At 31.1% G+C, this 18,048-nt stretch overlaps 1 protein-coding gene across 1 annotated transcript in view; it reads right to left on the reverse strand.

Moving 5' to 3' along the window:
- Window positions 1-8,508: 8,508 nt before the first annotated feature.
- The window catches only part of LOC131850606 (glutaredoxin domain-containing cysteine-rich protein CG31559-like), a 99,549-nt gene continuing 90,009 nt past the window's right edge, over window positions 8,509-18,048 (reverse strand). Inside the window, exons 5-6 of the mRNA XM_059200901.1 lie at window positions 13,120-13,185; window positions 8,509-9,068 (exon numbers count right to left, since the gene is read on the reverse strand). Coding sequence (XP_059056884.1) covers window positions 8,892-9,068; window positions 13,120-13,185 — 243 coding nt within the window. The 3' untranslated portion in view covers window positions 8,509-8,891. The remainder of the gene's footprint in view (window positions 9,069-13,119; window positions 13,186-18,048) is intronic.

Genomic DNA, 18,048 nt, shown 5'->3' on the forward strand with positions numbered 1-18,048 from the left:
TTTCTGTACAACGAAAAATGTGATTTATTATTTAACATTTGCGTTCGCAGATGATGCCCGTTGCGATATAATGTTAAGCAGAGCCTATTTCGTACTGAAATTTAAAATATTTTCTTTTATTTCTTTAGTGGAAAAAATTCAATCGCCTTCCTGGGGTTGCGGGTGGAGAGTGTGTGATTCTATTGTGAATAAAGAATTTAAGGAATGAAAATATTGAAATATACAATATTATATGATAAAATCTTGTGTATTATACAAGTGTTACAAGGCGGCAGAAGCAACGATATTATACGACTATTAATTTCATTTTTAATTTATATGTACTTTTCACTTCCAGCATCTAAAACCGAACCGGACTGTCCACACAATATGGTTGTTATGGTCAGAACTTATATCTTATATAAATAGATTATATCAAACTTCTAGAACATACCTTTAATATTATTATTGTAATTAGATTTAATCTTTCCTATTTATATACCTTCTTATTGACTTCAAGTTTATAAGTATAAATCTTAACATAAATAATAAATAATATCATGGACATACTGCTACAATTTTATTTATTTTGTATATTTTTTGTTCATGTTAGAGGTATATAGTAAGTAGCGTAATTATTACACTATATATCATACTGTTGATTAACTTGATTCATGATGATGGACCTACATGAATTACGCAATTTTTGATTTAATTTGTATAATTAATTAAAAATATTTTGTGGTGGTTATCTCCCTCAAACTAGATGGCGTTGTTTATCACTGAAATCTGCTTTAGCGGGGCACACTGGCGATCAGATGCTATTGACGGTAACTTAAAATATTATATTGTGGAGTCAAAGCTAGATGTGTCTATTTTTAAACATAGCTGTAAAGTTGTTTTCTTTCCTAGTAGTCAATTCTGTATGCATGTATTGTGAGAAACAAGGAAGCAATTTACACAAGATAGGAAAAAGACATAAAAATCGATTTTTATGATAAAAGTTTCACAACTTCGTCAAAGCTATAATGTACCTATATAACTATATATGATACAGTTATGTACTTTCCTTCTAGCTCTTTAGTGTATACAAGTTTTCTTGCTTCATATCCGAGAAATAGTCTACGAATGCAATTATAAATTATGTAACATAACATTTCTTAAGTGTTATTCTATGAAATTTCTGTGAGAGACCGCATAATTGGCTTGTTAGTAAATTGCTAGAATGTTATAGTGAAATATGCAACAAAATTAATTTGTATTCGCAGATTCGTACAGAAAACTATCAATTAGCTGATATATTGATAAGATAATAAATAAACCTAGACAATTAACACAGCGCCATCTAGTCACATGGTAAGAAGAGCTTATATCGGTACCATACAACTGATACAAATATTTAGTTGTTCTTTTGTAAATACAAACAACCATACTCATGAATACAAATTTTTGCACCGTGCGAGGAATCGAACCTGCGACTATCGGAAGTGAAGCGGTGTGGTAAACCGATAGACCACCGAAGCCGTCTAATGATATGTTTTGGATTTTATTAGTGGACATATTGGATTGGAAGAGTCATGGATGTAATTTTCTTAAATTATTTCAAACTAACAACCCCGATATTGATGACCACTAGATCCCTATAACTATTAATACCCTCACCCAGACAGGGTTATTGAAGTATAATGTTGGTAAATAGTAGGTAAACTTTCCCATATTTTACCTTACACGTGTCGGCACTGCGCTAGCTTACCGTCTAAGAAAATAAGGGAATAAAAATGAAAATTAATGGTTGACTGGATGAACACTAATGAAAACATGCCCTTTTTAAAATCCTAGCAACTAGTCAGTGTTGCCAGATGACAATAGTACTTTCCCCTCAAACACTCATCATTAAAAAATGTATATTTATACTGACTATATACCATAGTCAGTATTAGTATAGATAACATAATATATTAATATTAGCAGTGACTTTTATCCAATAAAAAAATGTTGCCCTTGTTTTCTTACCAGTATCCCTCTGTCCGTTGTGTTTTGTTTGGGAGATAGGTAAAGGCAGACATATAGGTTAACCCTTGTGATCGCTCCTGAAAAGCCCCGTGGGTTATTCGTTATGATAGGTTAATCTCACTGACTACATGCTCATCCTATCACTTACCACTGACCCCCAGCCCTGGTTGCAACCATTAGTGTAGGTGAAAGCACCGTTCCATCATCACTCAATAAAAAAAATCTCTAGTAACGTGCCAAAAATTGCCACTCAATTTCCTTTCCGCCATGTACCTATGGCGGAAAGGAAATTGAGGCAATTTTTTAATATATTTTCCCTAAATTTAGGCAATATATATAATATCTGGCAACACTCCAACATGTATAATAACTAATAATAAAGAGACTATTACTGTTGCACAGGTATTTACAAGGGAGCGTGCTGGCCTAGTGATTTAAAACTTATATGAAAAAGTCATAATATCAAATCTGACCAAACCTAAAAAACGTAATCTGTCAATTTATATTTCTGACAGACTGTCGGTAGATGGAAATCTTCATGACAAACCAAAGTAATTTTACCCTATTTAGGATAATACTCATAAAGATATATTTTTATATTTATTTTAGGTATTAACAAACAACAATGTAACAGATTAAGCATTTAAAAAGTAAAGCCCAACTTTATAGGAAGTAGTTTCAGCGAGTCATTTACTCAGCATTTCAGAACCATAACGTTATAAAGGGTGAATTACACTAAAAGCCGAACACACCCTTGTAACACACACAACGAACAGTCCCAGGCCCAGACAGGACGGCGTGTTGGATAAAGAGAGATGGAAATACGCTTTGCGAGTGTTAGAGCAGCACAGAACGGTGATATTGACCTTGCGCGAAATGACGTCATCCGCGACCTAGCTGCAGCTTCGGTCCTTGTAGCCACGCAGAGATACGTCTGTGTAGGTGAACCAGACCCTGAAAAGTCTATGTGTTTACATTCCCACGAAGAGGATGTGCGTGAGTGCGCCTGTGTGTACCGTATATACACAAGTTCGTGCAACAGGCGAGTGCGTTTGTGTTAGTGACATTGATTTCCCGTCTCCTGTGGAAGCAACAGGCTGCTATTGTTCGTATTATACATAGGTACTTTTAAAGCTGCATATGAGAGTTTAAAGTTGCATCGATATTTCCAAGAACCACCTTTACGACTCTTTCTCGATGGGGTCGTCAGAGCCGTTATAACTGTCTACGTTGTGGTGAATGCAATATAGGTACTTAATATTTCTCCTAGTATATTTAGGCGCAAGGTGGCAAGGGTGGTCAAATTAGCTTTGTTTGTTATGGGTGTTTCCATCATCGGTGAGTCAGCCAGAAATATAAATTGAAACACAAAGTTGTTTTGATGTCAACTAGATTTGAACTCACCTTTCGGTGACCGTTGATGAGTAACCAGGTCATGAGACTTTCTTGTTAATGCTTATGTAACAGTCATAGTTATTTTTTTATTAGTTATACATACTTGGCAGGACTATGTCATATTTGAGGTATTATTCCGGACTGAACGAAGTCATTGTTGGCCTACATTTCTTCAGTTTATATAAAGATTAATGTAGACTCAGAATAAATACTCGCGGCCTATTTTCGTGTCGTTTCAGTTAATTTGATATGTTAGCAGTTCTGTCAAACAGAAATATAAATTTATACTCAAACTTTTTTGGTGTTACCATATTCGAATTCACAATCTTTTTATAGTAGACCACTAAGCCACGACAATGTTAAAGCCCATCTCCCACGCCTGTAATTTAGGTGTAGAATATGCTTGTGAGCGGCGGTAATCATTTACCATCAGGTAAGCCGTATGCTCGTTCGGCTCTTATGCTAAAATATAAGAACACAGTCCCCTACTTTATTCCTATTTAATCTGCTTTAATCCTATAGTGTATTTAAAATTTTAAGTCTCGGTAGTTTGTATTCATACATATCAACTAAAAATGTAAACTCACAACAATTATTTAAGAGAGCAACACGCAAGTTTCTTGCTTTATCTTCTTATTATGATACAGCTTCCCGAAAAATAACTATGTTTAATGAAAATTGTTTAAATTATAGTTTTTTGAATAAAGGATTTTCTATTTTATTCTTATTATTTTAGCATATGGCCTATGTCCAGCAGTGGACGTCTTTCGGGCTGCGATGATGATGATGATGATTTTAGCATATAAACCAAACGTGCATGCAATAAATAGGATAAAATAATATTGATAGATCTGTAAAAGTACAGAATAAATTGCAAATGAATACAGATGTATCTTCTATACAGTTCACCTATTTTCCTATGACTTTTCCGGTCTGAAGGGTGAGCTATGGCCTTGAAATTACTTGTTACGGAGGCATAACACCTTTAAAAGTGTATTATTATTATTATTACATTTATATACCTATTCAAGGATTATTTCTTACATAAAAATATTAATTTTAAGTATTTATTTATTCTTTATTATTAATTTCTTTTCATAGTTTAATCATTATGATTAATATGAATGATATTTATATATTTAACATTATCATTCATTTAAATATGCATGCTCGAAATGTAGTTGAAAATGGAATTATGCATTTATTCCGAAGAACAATGTAACCTATTCAAAGCAAATAAATAAATATAATAATAAATATTAATTTAAGAAAATTGTAATATTTAACTAGCGACCTGCCCTTCCTTTGCACTGGTGTATGTATATAGTGTGTATCACAGCTTCGATCGTCTAGCGGTTTAGCGTACTGTCTTACTTTCGATGGTTGCGGGTACGATTCCTCGCACGCTACAAACATTTGTATAAAATATATGTATTTACAAAAAATAAATGTATTTATATCAGTTGTCTAGTACCGATAACACAAGCTCGGCTTTGCTTGGACCTAGATGACGTTGTGGGAATTATTCTGAGATATTATTGGTACATAAATCTTCCGTAATAAATTCTCTAAAAGAATTTAAAATCCGTCATACAGTTTAATTTGAGTAAAACTTAAAAATGGGATTTAGTCTGATAATATCAAAATATTAAATAACAAAAACAACAATTCTCCAAAATTTAAAACTGACAGATTAATTACAAATAATAAAGCTTTTTTTTAAGAAACATGATCTTGTTTTGTGTGAGTTCACTGAAAATTTGATAGTTCAATCATCGTCCCAGACTTCGAATACCACCCACATCCCAAAGTTCTCGAAGGAAAGAAAATACGGATCGGCGTTTTTTTCTTTAGCGTCAAAGATTTCAGTACGCGTAAAAATATATGTAATGACGTGTGGGAATGAATTCCCTGTCGATGACGACCTTTTCTTCGAGGTGACTACGGAACTCAACTGTGATAGAGATGTCGATACCGAGAATCCCAATACTCTTAGAGATGGTAATGGACGTATTCTGGAATTGCGGAGCCACAGCAAAAGGGGTTTTCTTAGCGGTGAACGCGCAGGCTCGTGTCTTGGTATATGATAATCCCATCGTACCTATACTAAACAACAAAAATGAATGACGTTACAACGCAATATTGTCACAGAATCGGATGAGTTCGGATTTCTTTTGAAAGTTACAGACGCAAACTATCAATTTTTTTTCGGACTACTCTTATGCGGCCACCATCCGCAGCTGGTCTTTACAGCTTCACCGGAAGATAGGAGGCGAATGCAGATGGACTCGTCCCGTGGAAGGACTTATGGAGCAGCTGAAGTAAACTCCCGCCTGACTGATACCCAAGCTGTCCATAAATTAATGCATACGTTAATAGAGGGACATTCGATATTGTATTACAGGATTAAGACGTCATGTCTCTGATTCTGTAATTTTACAGGCCAATCTCACCCTACAAACGAAACACAATGCTGCTCATTTTGCTAAAAGGAAACTGTTTGCCCAAAGGAAGGAAACTACCGTGGAAGACTACCATCAGTGTCGTTACTAACATACAAAATTAATATTTTTTATATTCTATATATGCTGCTGTATGGGCAAATATTTTTTATAATATTAAGTTGGCTGCAATAAACACTTATTATGTTGTACCAATTACACGCTTCTATACACAAATGCCTGTAATCTGTTTTATGTTTATTAAATATTATAGGAAGAGAATACACTACACTTACTGTTGGTGGCGAATGTGTCATATTAATAATTATTTGAAAGAACATTTATGTAATGACTAGCTCACCCCGCCAATGTCGTTTTGGCATATAAATTAAAATTGCTATTAAAAAATAGTGGTTAGTGTTTTTAATGTGACATTATAAAAAAAATGTCTAAAAATAAAAAATAAATTTTAGTTGTGGACAATCATTATCACTTAGACACATTATTTTATAAAATAGATAGTAGCTGATTCTCAGACCTACTAAATATGCATATGAAATTTCATAAAAATCGGGCAAACCGTTTCGGAAGAGTATGGTAACTAACATTATGACACGAGAATTTTATATATAAGATATAGTCATATTGTAATATACAACAGCAGTAATTTATCAGGTATTAGCTAGTAATTTTACAATTTTAGGGTAGAAAAAAATTGTAATGATCATATATTTATTTATTCGAAACAAAATTATTTACAAATGCCTTAATTATCCATAGCTTAACATGCGGTAAGAAAATTTGTGAAGAGGTTTTAAATTACTATAGTTTTGCTACGTATACAATATATATTATCACAACTCGATAACAGCCAATAGGCTTATTTTATTAATTACATTGTTTTATAAAACTATTTTGCATAAATATATATTTTTGTTATAATTTATAAAAAATAAATTTTTTATTCAGATCTTTTAATAAGACTCAGAAGTTGAATTAATTTGAGGAAACATTAAAAAGAATACAAAATAGATATAAAATGACAACATATATTAAAACGTAATAGACGAATATTTACTACTAAAAATTAAAAATATTTTATTTCTTAAGAACGTATTATTTATAAGTATAAAAATATATTGCATCTAATTTATGGCATAATATTTTATTAACTAAAAGTGTCCACTTTCGATTCTTATATAGACTCCGTTTTGTCCGAAATTTACAAAATTAAAGCATGCAAATTATTCTATGCATAATTTAGAAATACTAAAAGCAATATCCCACTTGTAAATACATTCTTCTTATTAGTTTTCTAAATTTCATTGAAGTAATCGAATGATATGTTATTTGAAAACATTGTAATGAAAATTACAGGAAGAAAATATTATTCTTGAAATAGATAAAAGTAAAAATGTTATGTAATTACAGAAATATAGTTTTTCTGTTATTTTTATTTTCAAATTGAGGTTTCACTCAAAAAGTGATACATTATCTAATCAACATCATCATTGCCTTCATCTCTTTTTTTTAAATTAAGAGTCAGCGCATGTCTAAACCTGTATTAGTATCATACAACTGATGAATGTAATGCATAATGTACTCGTAGTAGTAGAATGAAATATATGCTTAAATATTTCGTTATCTATGAGTCATTACATATAAAGACTTTTCTTTTAATTATACAAAATTTTACGTAAAAGATATGTTACATAAAGTAGGTTTAATCGAATGATTACTTCTGGTACTCTTCCAGATACAAAAAAAAGTAAAAAATATAAATATAAAAATATATTCTCTATGATTTACCTCAACACATTAGTTGGCACTTCAAGAAATTCACTCATATAAGATTTATTTATAATAATTAATTATTAAAAAACAATTTATCGAGGATTAAATTTTACGACATAAAACGGCTTAATTTTTTTATAATATTTTAACATGTAATGACAGTTATTTAAAGTTAATACAATTAAATTCAGTATTATATTTTATTTAAATATGTTGAATATGCCAATATTATTTATACTTTATTTATTAAATAATAAAAATACTTAATGAAAATATTTAAGTAGTAGGTATAGAAATAATAAATATTGGTAATTTAAATTCAAATGACTTTTACATTTAAAAGTTCAGAATAATTTGAATTGTTGTTTCAATCTTACTAATATTTTACTTATATTCTCAATTTATAAATTTACTTCTTCTAATAATTTTGTATAGAGAATTTTGTTTATTTTATATCATTTTACAAAGTTATTTTATATTACAAAATAAACAACTCAAAAAATACGATTGCCTTTTGTATTGGAAAGGTCCTACAGATCACTTGAATAAAATTATTTGTAAAGAAATGATCTTTTTTTTCTTAGTCATCACATACTTAAAGTGACTTCTAAGAAGATGACGTCATTTACCTTAAAAAATCAAGTGTATACAACTACCAATACCATTTAGTACTCGTCACCTACCCTGCAGGGGAGCTGGCATGAATATATAATACATAAATAAAAAAATATATTTGGCGAGATGTTTCTCTTGACTTTATGTAAATATTTAAAAGTAACGTTGAAAGAAGACTTTCATTTTATGTATTACTTGTGTGTCCACGTACTCTTAGAGATAGTGGATTATTAGTAATGGGGACTAGATGTAGCCCCATTACTAGCAATATACCGCTTAGGTCTACCACCGTACTTCCTGCCTGGATACCTCCTGGTGAATTTATCACCATGGGCTGATTGGCCTAATTGATTTCAGTTTCACACTTTCACTGGTTCCGTACAACGAAATACCATTATAAGAAGCGGGAAAACTTTCAATAAACAATTTACCTGACTTCATCATCTTTTAAATATTTCAATAGTGCTCCAGCACCAATTAGTTGAGATGGAATTATCATTTCATCATTCCATCATTATCATTAAAACAAAAAACGTTTACACTCGTATTTAAAAATATTACGTACATACTAATTACTAAATTATATTTACATTAAGTGATTGAACTGTATTGACTTTCGAATGTACTCAATGAAGAGAATCTAGAAAATTCCATTCAAGAGCATGCCTCGCATCTAACAAGGCCGACCTCGTCGCAATTCATGCACTTCAGAGCTACAAACTCAGCTGTGAAGTGGTTCCTGTGGAGGCTTTTTTTGGAGCCGTTGCAGATTCTGCAGGGGAGCAGCCTGAAGCCGCCGCAGACTTGACAGGTGTTGCAGGCGTCTGGACTCTGAAATTCATAAATTAAGTTTGTATAAACATTTTTTGAGATAAAATACAGCCTAGTTCCATTCTCTTAATATAATCTATGATAACACTAAATATTAAGATTAAGTAAGTTGTTCGTTGATTCAGTAAGTTCAGGCTTGTAGTCATGAAATGGTAACAAACAAATATTTGTTTATACAAACAGTCACTTATATATTTGTAATATTAAGTAAGTATGGATAGCTAGTAATTTCATTATTCATTTAAATATAACATACTAGCTGACACACAACTTCGTCTGCATTACACACATCATTATATTTCGCCATCACATTCAATTAACATAATATCTTTTAAAATTATACCCTATGTATTATTCTGATGTATAAGATATATTACTGTAAAGGTTAATCAAAATCCGTTCCGTTTTTGCATGAAAGGGCAACAAATATCCATCCATACACATAAACTTTCGCGTTTATAATATTAGTAAGACACGTCACACATAGCACAAGCACGGCTTAATCTAGATAACGTTCTGAGACTTATCTAGAATTATTTATTTGACCTCTAAGGGGTGAAATGTAGGGAACGAAGCCGCATCTAAAAATCGGTTAACAACCAAAGAAGACCAATATCACCAAAACCCTAAAATCAATTACGCTACACAACGCCCACGCCAAGGTAAACAAATTTCCCCGTGACAGACGGGCGAGCCCATAGTACCTATGTAATGTGACTGTTGCTATGTACCAATTCTTAAGAAGCCCGTAAACAATCAAGCCGCTTGAATCTAGCATGTACAATGTACATATTGATATTCAAAGTCTCATGCATATAATTGTATACCGCTTGATTGATGATTGAAGCCCATCACTAGCCCAATGCATGGCTGATACAAAATATCGACGTAGCGGTTAAAACATTTTTATCCTGCAACACTATAATAACAATACACATATACATACATATTTATATCAATATTTATGTATCAGCCTGCGTGGTTTCCACATAAGTATACTAATTACGCAAATACAACATATATTTAATTATATCAGTTGTTTAGTACTCATAAAATAGATTTGGTTTGTTTGTTGATATATAGCGCTACATGAAATGTGAAAAAAAAATACATGAAATGTGTTATTTAGGAGAAAATAAAAAATAAACTGTATTAATTAGTCTGTCTTTTTGTATGTAAGTATTATAGCCATGTTCCTATGTATTTACAATACAAATCAAGTACGAGAGACGAGTACGAGGGTAGTATTTTTAATAAAATAATGCGCTTAAACAGCCTGTATCAAGTAAAATGTTTGAGCGTTTACGAAGGTCGTTAGAAAACGAACGAGTTCAATAAGGCTAAGAGGGAGATTTGTTTTATAAACAGGACACGTTTTATTTTCGCCTGTTACTATGTTCATAAAATTGTATTCTCCGATATAAATCGATACCGCAGGATTGGAAGTTGACTATAATTTCAGCCGACATCAAAAAAGGAGAAGGTTCTCATAGGAACTGTATTTTTTATTACACAATTTTTTTCTACCTAGACCGTAGATTCATTTATGTTTATTTGTACGTCTTTTTTATGCACTTGATTGGAATGGCAAAGAAGTTGATAAGTAATCGTTGCCTATGTGTAGATACATATAGAACACTGCGGACACCACATGTGACTCATGTATTGCCATTTCTGAACTATTTTATTTCTGAATTATGACTAAGATGTCATGCCTCTTATCCAGTAATTTATACTACCTTACTCGTATATAACCAATATAATTTCACTACCTTATTCTTATACAACCGAAACACATCTTACAAAGCAAGCTACTTGGCGGAAGAAATATGTAGGTGCAACTCAGATATGTACGTAGACTATTGAGTACATAGTCAATTGAAAATTATATATGTTTCATTTAATATATCATAGACAATTTAAAGGAGAAGCAAAAGGTCTATCCTGTCTATTTATTATATAATAATAATAATCATCTCAAGACAATTCACATAGCGCCACATAGAACCAAGTTAAGCTAGCTAAATCTTGTGTTATAACTAGATAACAACAATTTTTTTTTCGTAAATACATAAATATTATACATAGAAAACACCCAGACCGATACAAATAATCATACTCATGAATATAAATGATTGTGCCGTGCGAACCCGCGACCATTGGAAATAAGGCGGTGTGCTAACCGCTAGACCACCGAGGTCATCGATATGCTGGAAAGCGAGTATCATCCAGCCTTTATAGCGACGACACTGTATCGATCGATCGTCCGTACACTCCGTATACATGCTGTATCGTTTCTAAATCTTCTAGCCTATAGATTGGCCCGACTTATCAGATGGTAAATTGTGTAGGGCACAATCGCTTTTAGATAAATACTTCTTTAGTTAGTGACCAACAGCATTAGAATAGTTCGAATAAAAGCATGTATTAAAGTAAATTAATAAAATGGTTGGTTATTTTTTATTATTTAAGCTACATTTATCCCGCAGTGCTGCTTATGTGGAATTTATTGTAACATGCTACTCGTTGCGAATATATATGTTTTTATGGCAAATGAATATTTAAAATCAGCTAAGTACCTACTTTTTGAGTTAGATTGTTTTTTGAGGTAGAACACATTATAAACAATTAAAAAAAACTAGTTTTCATAATATTATATAGAGGATTTTATATTTTATTACTTCTAGAATTTTATTTTTTGTCGTACTTCTTTTTATACAAGTTGGCAATAAAAAGACTGTTCGTATTTATCAGCAATGGTCACCATTTTCCTATCTTTGTCACTACAATTTTTATATTCCAATATTTTAATGAATACTGCTCATATATTATTATTATAAACTAGCTTTTTCCGCGACTTCGTCCGGGTGGAATTTAACTTTAATTTTCTAAAATAAAAGTAGCCTATGTTACTCCTTATTACGTCAGCTACCTGCCAAAAAAAATCCGTACAAAATCGGTTCAGCCATTTCAGAGATTAGCCGGAATAAACAGACCGACAGACAGACAGACAAAAATTGTAAAAAATGTTATTTTGGTTTATGTATCGTATTTATATTCATATACATATAGTAAAAAACGTTTATTTCAATATTACAAACAGACACTCCAATTTTATTTATATATATATATAGATGTATAGATAATAAAGATCCATCATATTTTACTTAATAAAAAGGAATGTGTCGACATCATTTACTTACACAAAAGCAGATACAGACGGAAAGGAAAAGTCGTAAAAATTAATATTAATATCTTTTTTTTTGTTATATCATACATGAACATCACTCAGAACCCCTAATATTCCGTATTTAAATAAAATGGGTAAACGCAAGTACTAATGAGGTTGGAATGGTTCTGTATAATTTTTTTTTAAAGAAGCTCTCAATTTGAATATGTGCTTTATATTCAATGATACTTTTTTAGTTAGCATCACTAGCTAGTAAAGTTTTACTAGTTGGGTTTGACTTACTTTTGTTATCGAAACTTTGTTATGAAAGTCAATTGTTCATCTCTTCCGTATTATTATTATTCTAATAATAACTAGCCACCCACCCCGGCTTCGCACGGGTAATACATGTATTATACATACAAATCTTCGTCTTGATCTCTGTATCTCTTCTATATCTATTAAAAAAACCGCTTCAAAATCCGTTGCGTAGTTAAGATTGAAGCATACATAGGGACGGATAGACAGCGACAGCGACAGCGACTTTGTTTTGTACTATGTAATGATAATGATAGGCCTGGACAATTCACACACTACCTCTGTTTAAACATCGTATTTTACAGTTAGTAAGTAAAATTTTTTTAATTATTAACCTTCTAATTTTCTTTTGTGATTTTCTTAGAAATGATAAAAATATTTGACATCAAAAGACAAAACAATTCACTTAGTCAAAATATTTTACTTTTGACTTTTTATGAATAATGCTTATTCAGCATTGTAGGTCATTGACCTTAGAAATACAATAAAATGTACGCTTTTGAGGAAATGTTCCGTTTGAAAATTATTTATAAGTAAATTAACTGGAAATATAAAGTTATGTACCTTATAAGGTTTCAACATTTTCCTTAATTCTCCACACTCGTTCAACTTCTCCACTGTATCAGCGTCCTGAAAATAAAATAATATTATATGAATACGACTATTTTTTTTTATTATTTTAAATGTTATAACATTACATCAAATTAGACAACAGTAAACACTTTTGTATTGTAACATCAAGTGCCTATCTATTACATATTACATAATATTATTGTTTTCAAATTAATTAAGGCTGAGACCATTACTTAGTTTAAATGACTTATAAAAGATAACTATGGTAATAATTTATTGCCTAATCCATTCTTATGTCTAAATAAATAAAAAAGAAATCATATTATATGGCGGCATATATAAATCAATACATAAACACGAATGTGTATGTTATGTATATATCGAATATAAAATTGAAGATAATTATAATTAACAATAATTAATTTTAATTATTTATTATATATTATTTCACTAAACAAGAGACATATATTATAAAAAAGAAGTGATATAATATAATATCCTTGGACAATTCTAGCAGGCACCATCTAGCAGCCGTAAGGTAAGCGAAGCTTCAGTTATGAGTAGTACTAGTCATAGAGAATACATAGATATTTTTATTGTACTATATGTACATACCTAATATATATACAATACATATGATTGTTTATTTAGGTCTGGGACTTATACAAACAATCATACTCTTGAATGTTTATAAAATGCAAGGAATCGAATACACGACCACCGGATGTAGAGCGGTGTGCTAAATCGTTAGTCATATTTAACACATATAACAAATAGTATTTATTATGATTTTATTATAACTACATTCAATATTCATTATAATTTCCTATCTACGACACTGTTGAAGAATGATCTTTCTGATATACAGACATAAATGTTCTTTATCCATTAATAAAATTAATAATGGAAATTTTACTTCAAATGCTGTTTTAAAGGCAGTAGAACCGTGACCAGGGCGTTTGAAACACCGTAAAATAATCGAGAGTTCTTAAATAACAGAAGACAATAGTCTTGCCAAATTTTACATTATTTACAATAGTTGTAATAAATGCAAACAAAAGTACAAAGTCGTTTAATGAAGCGATTGTAACAAATAGACTGATGAAAGAAAACAATCGAAAGGAAATGATACACGATAAGAATTTAATAGAAAATATCGTGTGAACATACTGGGGGTATTATTGTTGGCTGTTTTCACCATTCGTTTGATTCCATCGTATTTGCATTACTGGGAAATGGACTGTGTAAGCAATACAATATTTCTCTTCATACGACGAAAAGAAATTTACTGGAATTCTCAGTGCCAAGTTTGTGATATAGTTTTGGTGGTCGTACAATAGCAAATAAATAATAGTTGCTTTATCAAATAAAATATAATATAATAAATATAAATATTGAAGATTTAGTTAAAATTAAAGCTATGGATGTCCTAGCATAGGCATTTTTATATTTAATTGATGATTAACATGATTATACAAACGAAAATAAATTTCATGCACGTTTCAGTCAATTATTATTACCGTTTCATGAATTTTTAACGATTTTTTTCATGTAATTAGATTAGCAAACAAGCGGAAGTTTCACCTTATGGTAAATGATAACCATTTACCATAAGGTGAACTAAAATATAATAAACTTCAATAAACTTCTGCTATGAAGTCACCTACATAAGTGACGATGTAGAGCACATTATGTTAACAGTTATTCTAGACTTCAAACTTAAAGTATTGCAAAAAAAACATGTCGCTAAATCAGCTGGCTAATACTACAGTCACCTCACCTGGGTACAGTCATCTCATCTGTTTAATTATTCAAGTTTTCGTTACACTTTACGTGTATAAAATATTTATAAGAAAATTGAGTGCATAAGTGATCTTATATTCATATGGAATTGGATTGTTTGCAAGAAATTCATCTAAGAAAATATACATTATTAATACTAATTCATTATTATAATATAGGTATCTGTGGTATTTTAAAATGTAATTGAAAGTTTGATTGCTAAAAGACGATAATTATATACCAAGTCAAGGCTTTGGATTGCGATAGAAGAAATAGTCACTGAGAGCACAGATAATATAATAATCTAGAGCTCAGATAAAAGATATTTATCGCATTTAAAGTAGTTAGGATAGTTTGCAGAAAGTTAGTATTAATAATTGTATATATAGTGCTTTAAATACCATGATTTTTTTTATGAAATCTATGAAATAATTATAATTTAACACATTGATATTAATAACCTATATATATATATATATAAGATTAAAACAGAAACCAAAGCAACAGTTTTTAGAATTTATACCTGTCTATTTATACCTATTTATATTTATTACGTCCATGGACATCACTATATCAAGTAACACTCATGATGACGGTAAGAGGATAGTTACTAATGTGGAACATATTGCTAGCAATGTATCATACCAGATTGCCCTCCAAGCGGTTCCGGCTGGAAGCCATCGTGATAAATTCCTGATGTAATTAACTAACCTGACCGTTTCTTCATCTTATCATCCTCCACTGGTGCCCCTCCAGCGTAAACCATCAGCACATGCGGTAGTAACATTCCATTATCATCCATTAAAAAGAAACACGCATACGTATTCATTCGGTAGGAGTGTAATGTTACGATATCCTGTAATTTCACTGCCTTTAATCGAATAATATCGAGTAGGTTTTATATTACCTATTCTATATTATTCGATTAAATATAATCGATCTCAATTGAAACCTATCAGTTTCATTACTTAACTGATATATTACATAGTAAAGCCCTATCTCTGTTATGATTTTACGCAACATTAGCTGTTGGTTTATAGCTTACAGCACAATACAATCTAATTAATATAAGTACATTGGCACTCACACTCAAGTCACACAACGTTGCGGGTTTACATTTAATTAATTTCTATAATTAACGTTGAATCTTGTCACATGTCATCAATGATAATTTCATTAATTGTCAATTTAACAATGACAGTCCCCATTGGGAACTACATTCCGATTATTCTATAATTAGGTTTACGATTATTAGAATACGGGTGATCTGCTCTGATTAGTATGATCAAATAAACCATATGTAAATATAATAACCTATAGAATGTATATATCTATATCTACTAAAAATCTAAATATATATATAACTCAAAGGTGACTGACATAGTGATCTATCAACGCACAGCCCAAAACACTTTAAACCGATCGGGCTGAGACTTTTGCATAAATAAAATCCATCCCCTAAGAAAGGGATAAGGGGATAAATTAACACGAGCGAAGCCGCGTGCAAAAGCTAGTATCTAATATAGTGACTTATGTATACGTGATATTTAGCAGTTTGTATTCGTACAAATACAACACTGTTTAAAAGATCAGCAGGCACATTTCTTGCCTAATCGTCTTGAATAACATTGCATTATGAATGTGCGGTATTATCTCATCAGGCATAGTTTACTACGAAACATTGACCATTACCGGATTGGAAATTGAAGGACAATCTAGTAATGATTGTTGGTTGAGGAGTATACTTAGTCTTGGGAGAGGTTTATGTGAACTGCAGTGGGATGATGATCATGACATCACGAACTCCGTGCTTCATAATTAGTCACCCATCCTTTTTCTTCCCTCGGTATAACGAACTGAATTGTATAATAGTATTCGATTGAGGCAATATACATTTAATTAACTAAATAACCTGTAATTCCCAAGTAAATTTAAACTCAATTTATAACTCACTTTATTACTTTATCGTCTGTTGAAGACATTAATTAGCACGTCTAAATTATCTAACAGAAATATCCCATACAACAACTATAGGTATCCGGAGAAGGACATAACATAATATACTATGTCGGATGTGGCAGCCTCCAAGTGTCGCCAGTTCTAATCAATAAAGCATTATCCATCTGTGTACTAGATATGTTACTATTCACACCCAGAGAGAACTGCCCAGACCTCTCCTTTGAAACGATATATATATATATACATATATGCATATCTATAGCTTTAGATATTTGTATTATTATAACAAAATCTTGACACGCGTCAACTGTTTCTATATCTACATGTGTGTAAAGGTTTCATGCAAAACCGCCTGGAGATATTAGAATAAAATCTTCACAGAATATGTTGGATATGAAATGGGTAAATTAGTATTATTTTCTCATTAATTTTAAGTATACCATTAACTAATTAGTAATAAAATAAAGTAATAGATGCGAGCTGTATAAATGCTTTATTTATATCATAATAATGGCATCCAGTAGAGATAAATATCGAGGTGTCGTACGTACATAATAGCCACGATCTTTCGATCAAAAAGAAGAAGAAAAAGAAGAATTTGAACTCAATGTAGCAGCAGGTTATGAGTCTACTGCAATATCAAGAATTAATTTTATTTATCTTTGTTTTGATCACTTTCTGTCGGTGTAGCAAATCATTTTACCATGACGTTCTCGTCACGCGAATGACTCTTTTAACACTGCCAATTTATTGCAAAGAAATATTATGAAGTCTACACATTATATTCAAGTCATTGGTTTGAAGTAAATACGATAAGCTTTTCGCTTGTTGATGTTTCGATACGAAGAAACCTTCAAACAGAACGGATTATAAGAGATTTTTGGATTGAATAACATGATGCGTATGTTGCTCTCAGTTTTGTATGTAGGTATACGTGTAAGTGAAGACGTAACATAAAGTAAAAAGAAAATGCAAATACGGTTTAACAAAGGAGATTTCAAACATAATCGTTGTTATCGGGAGATACCTAATACAAAATTCCGTGAACTGAGTCGAAGATTGGAACACGCATTTGAATATGCTATTCAGAATACATTTATTACATGAATTTAGATGTATACTATTAATATGTGATATTACTATTAGCTACTATCCTATCCCGGTTTCACATTTATGTAT

This window comes from Achroia grisella, unplaced genomic scaffold (genome assembly GCF_030625045.1).
Source record: "Achroia grisella isolate CSIRO2021 unplaced genomic scaffold, CSIRO_AGI_Agris_v1 utg777, whole genome shotgun sequence".
NCBI lineage: Eukaryota > Metazoa > Arthropoda > Insecta > Lepidoptera > Pyralidae > Achroia > Achroia grisella.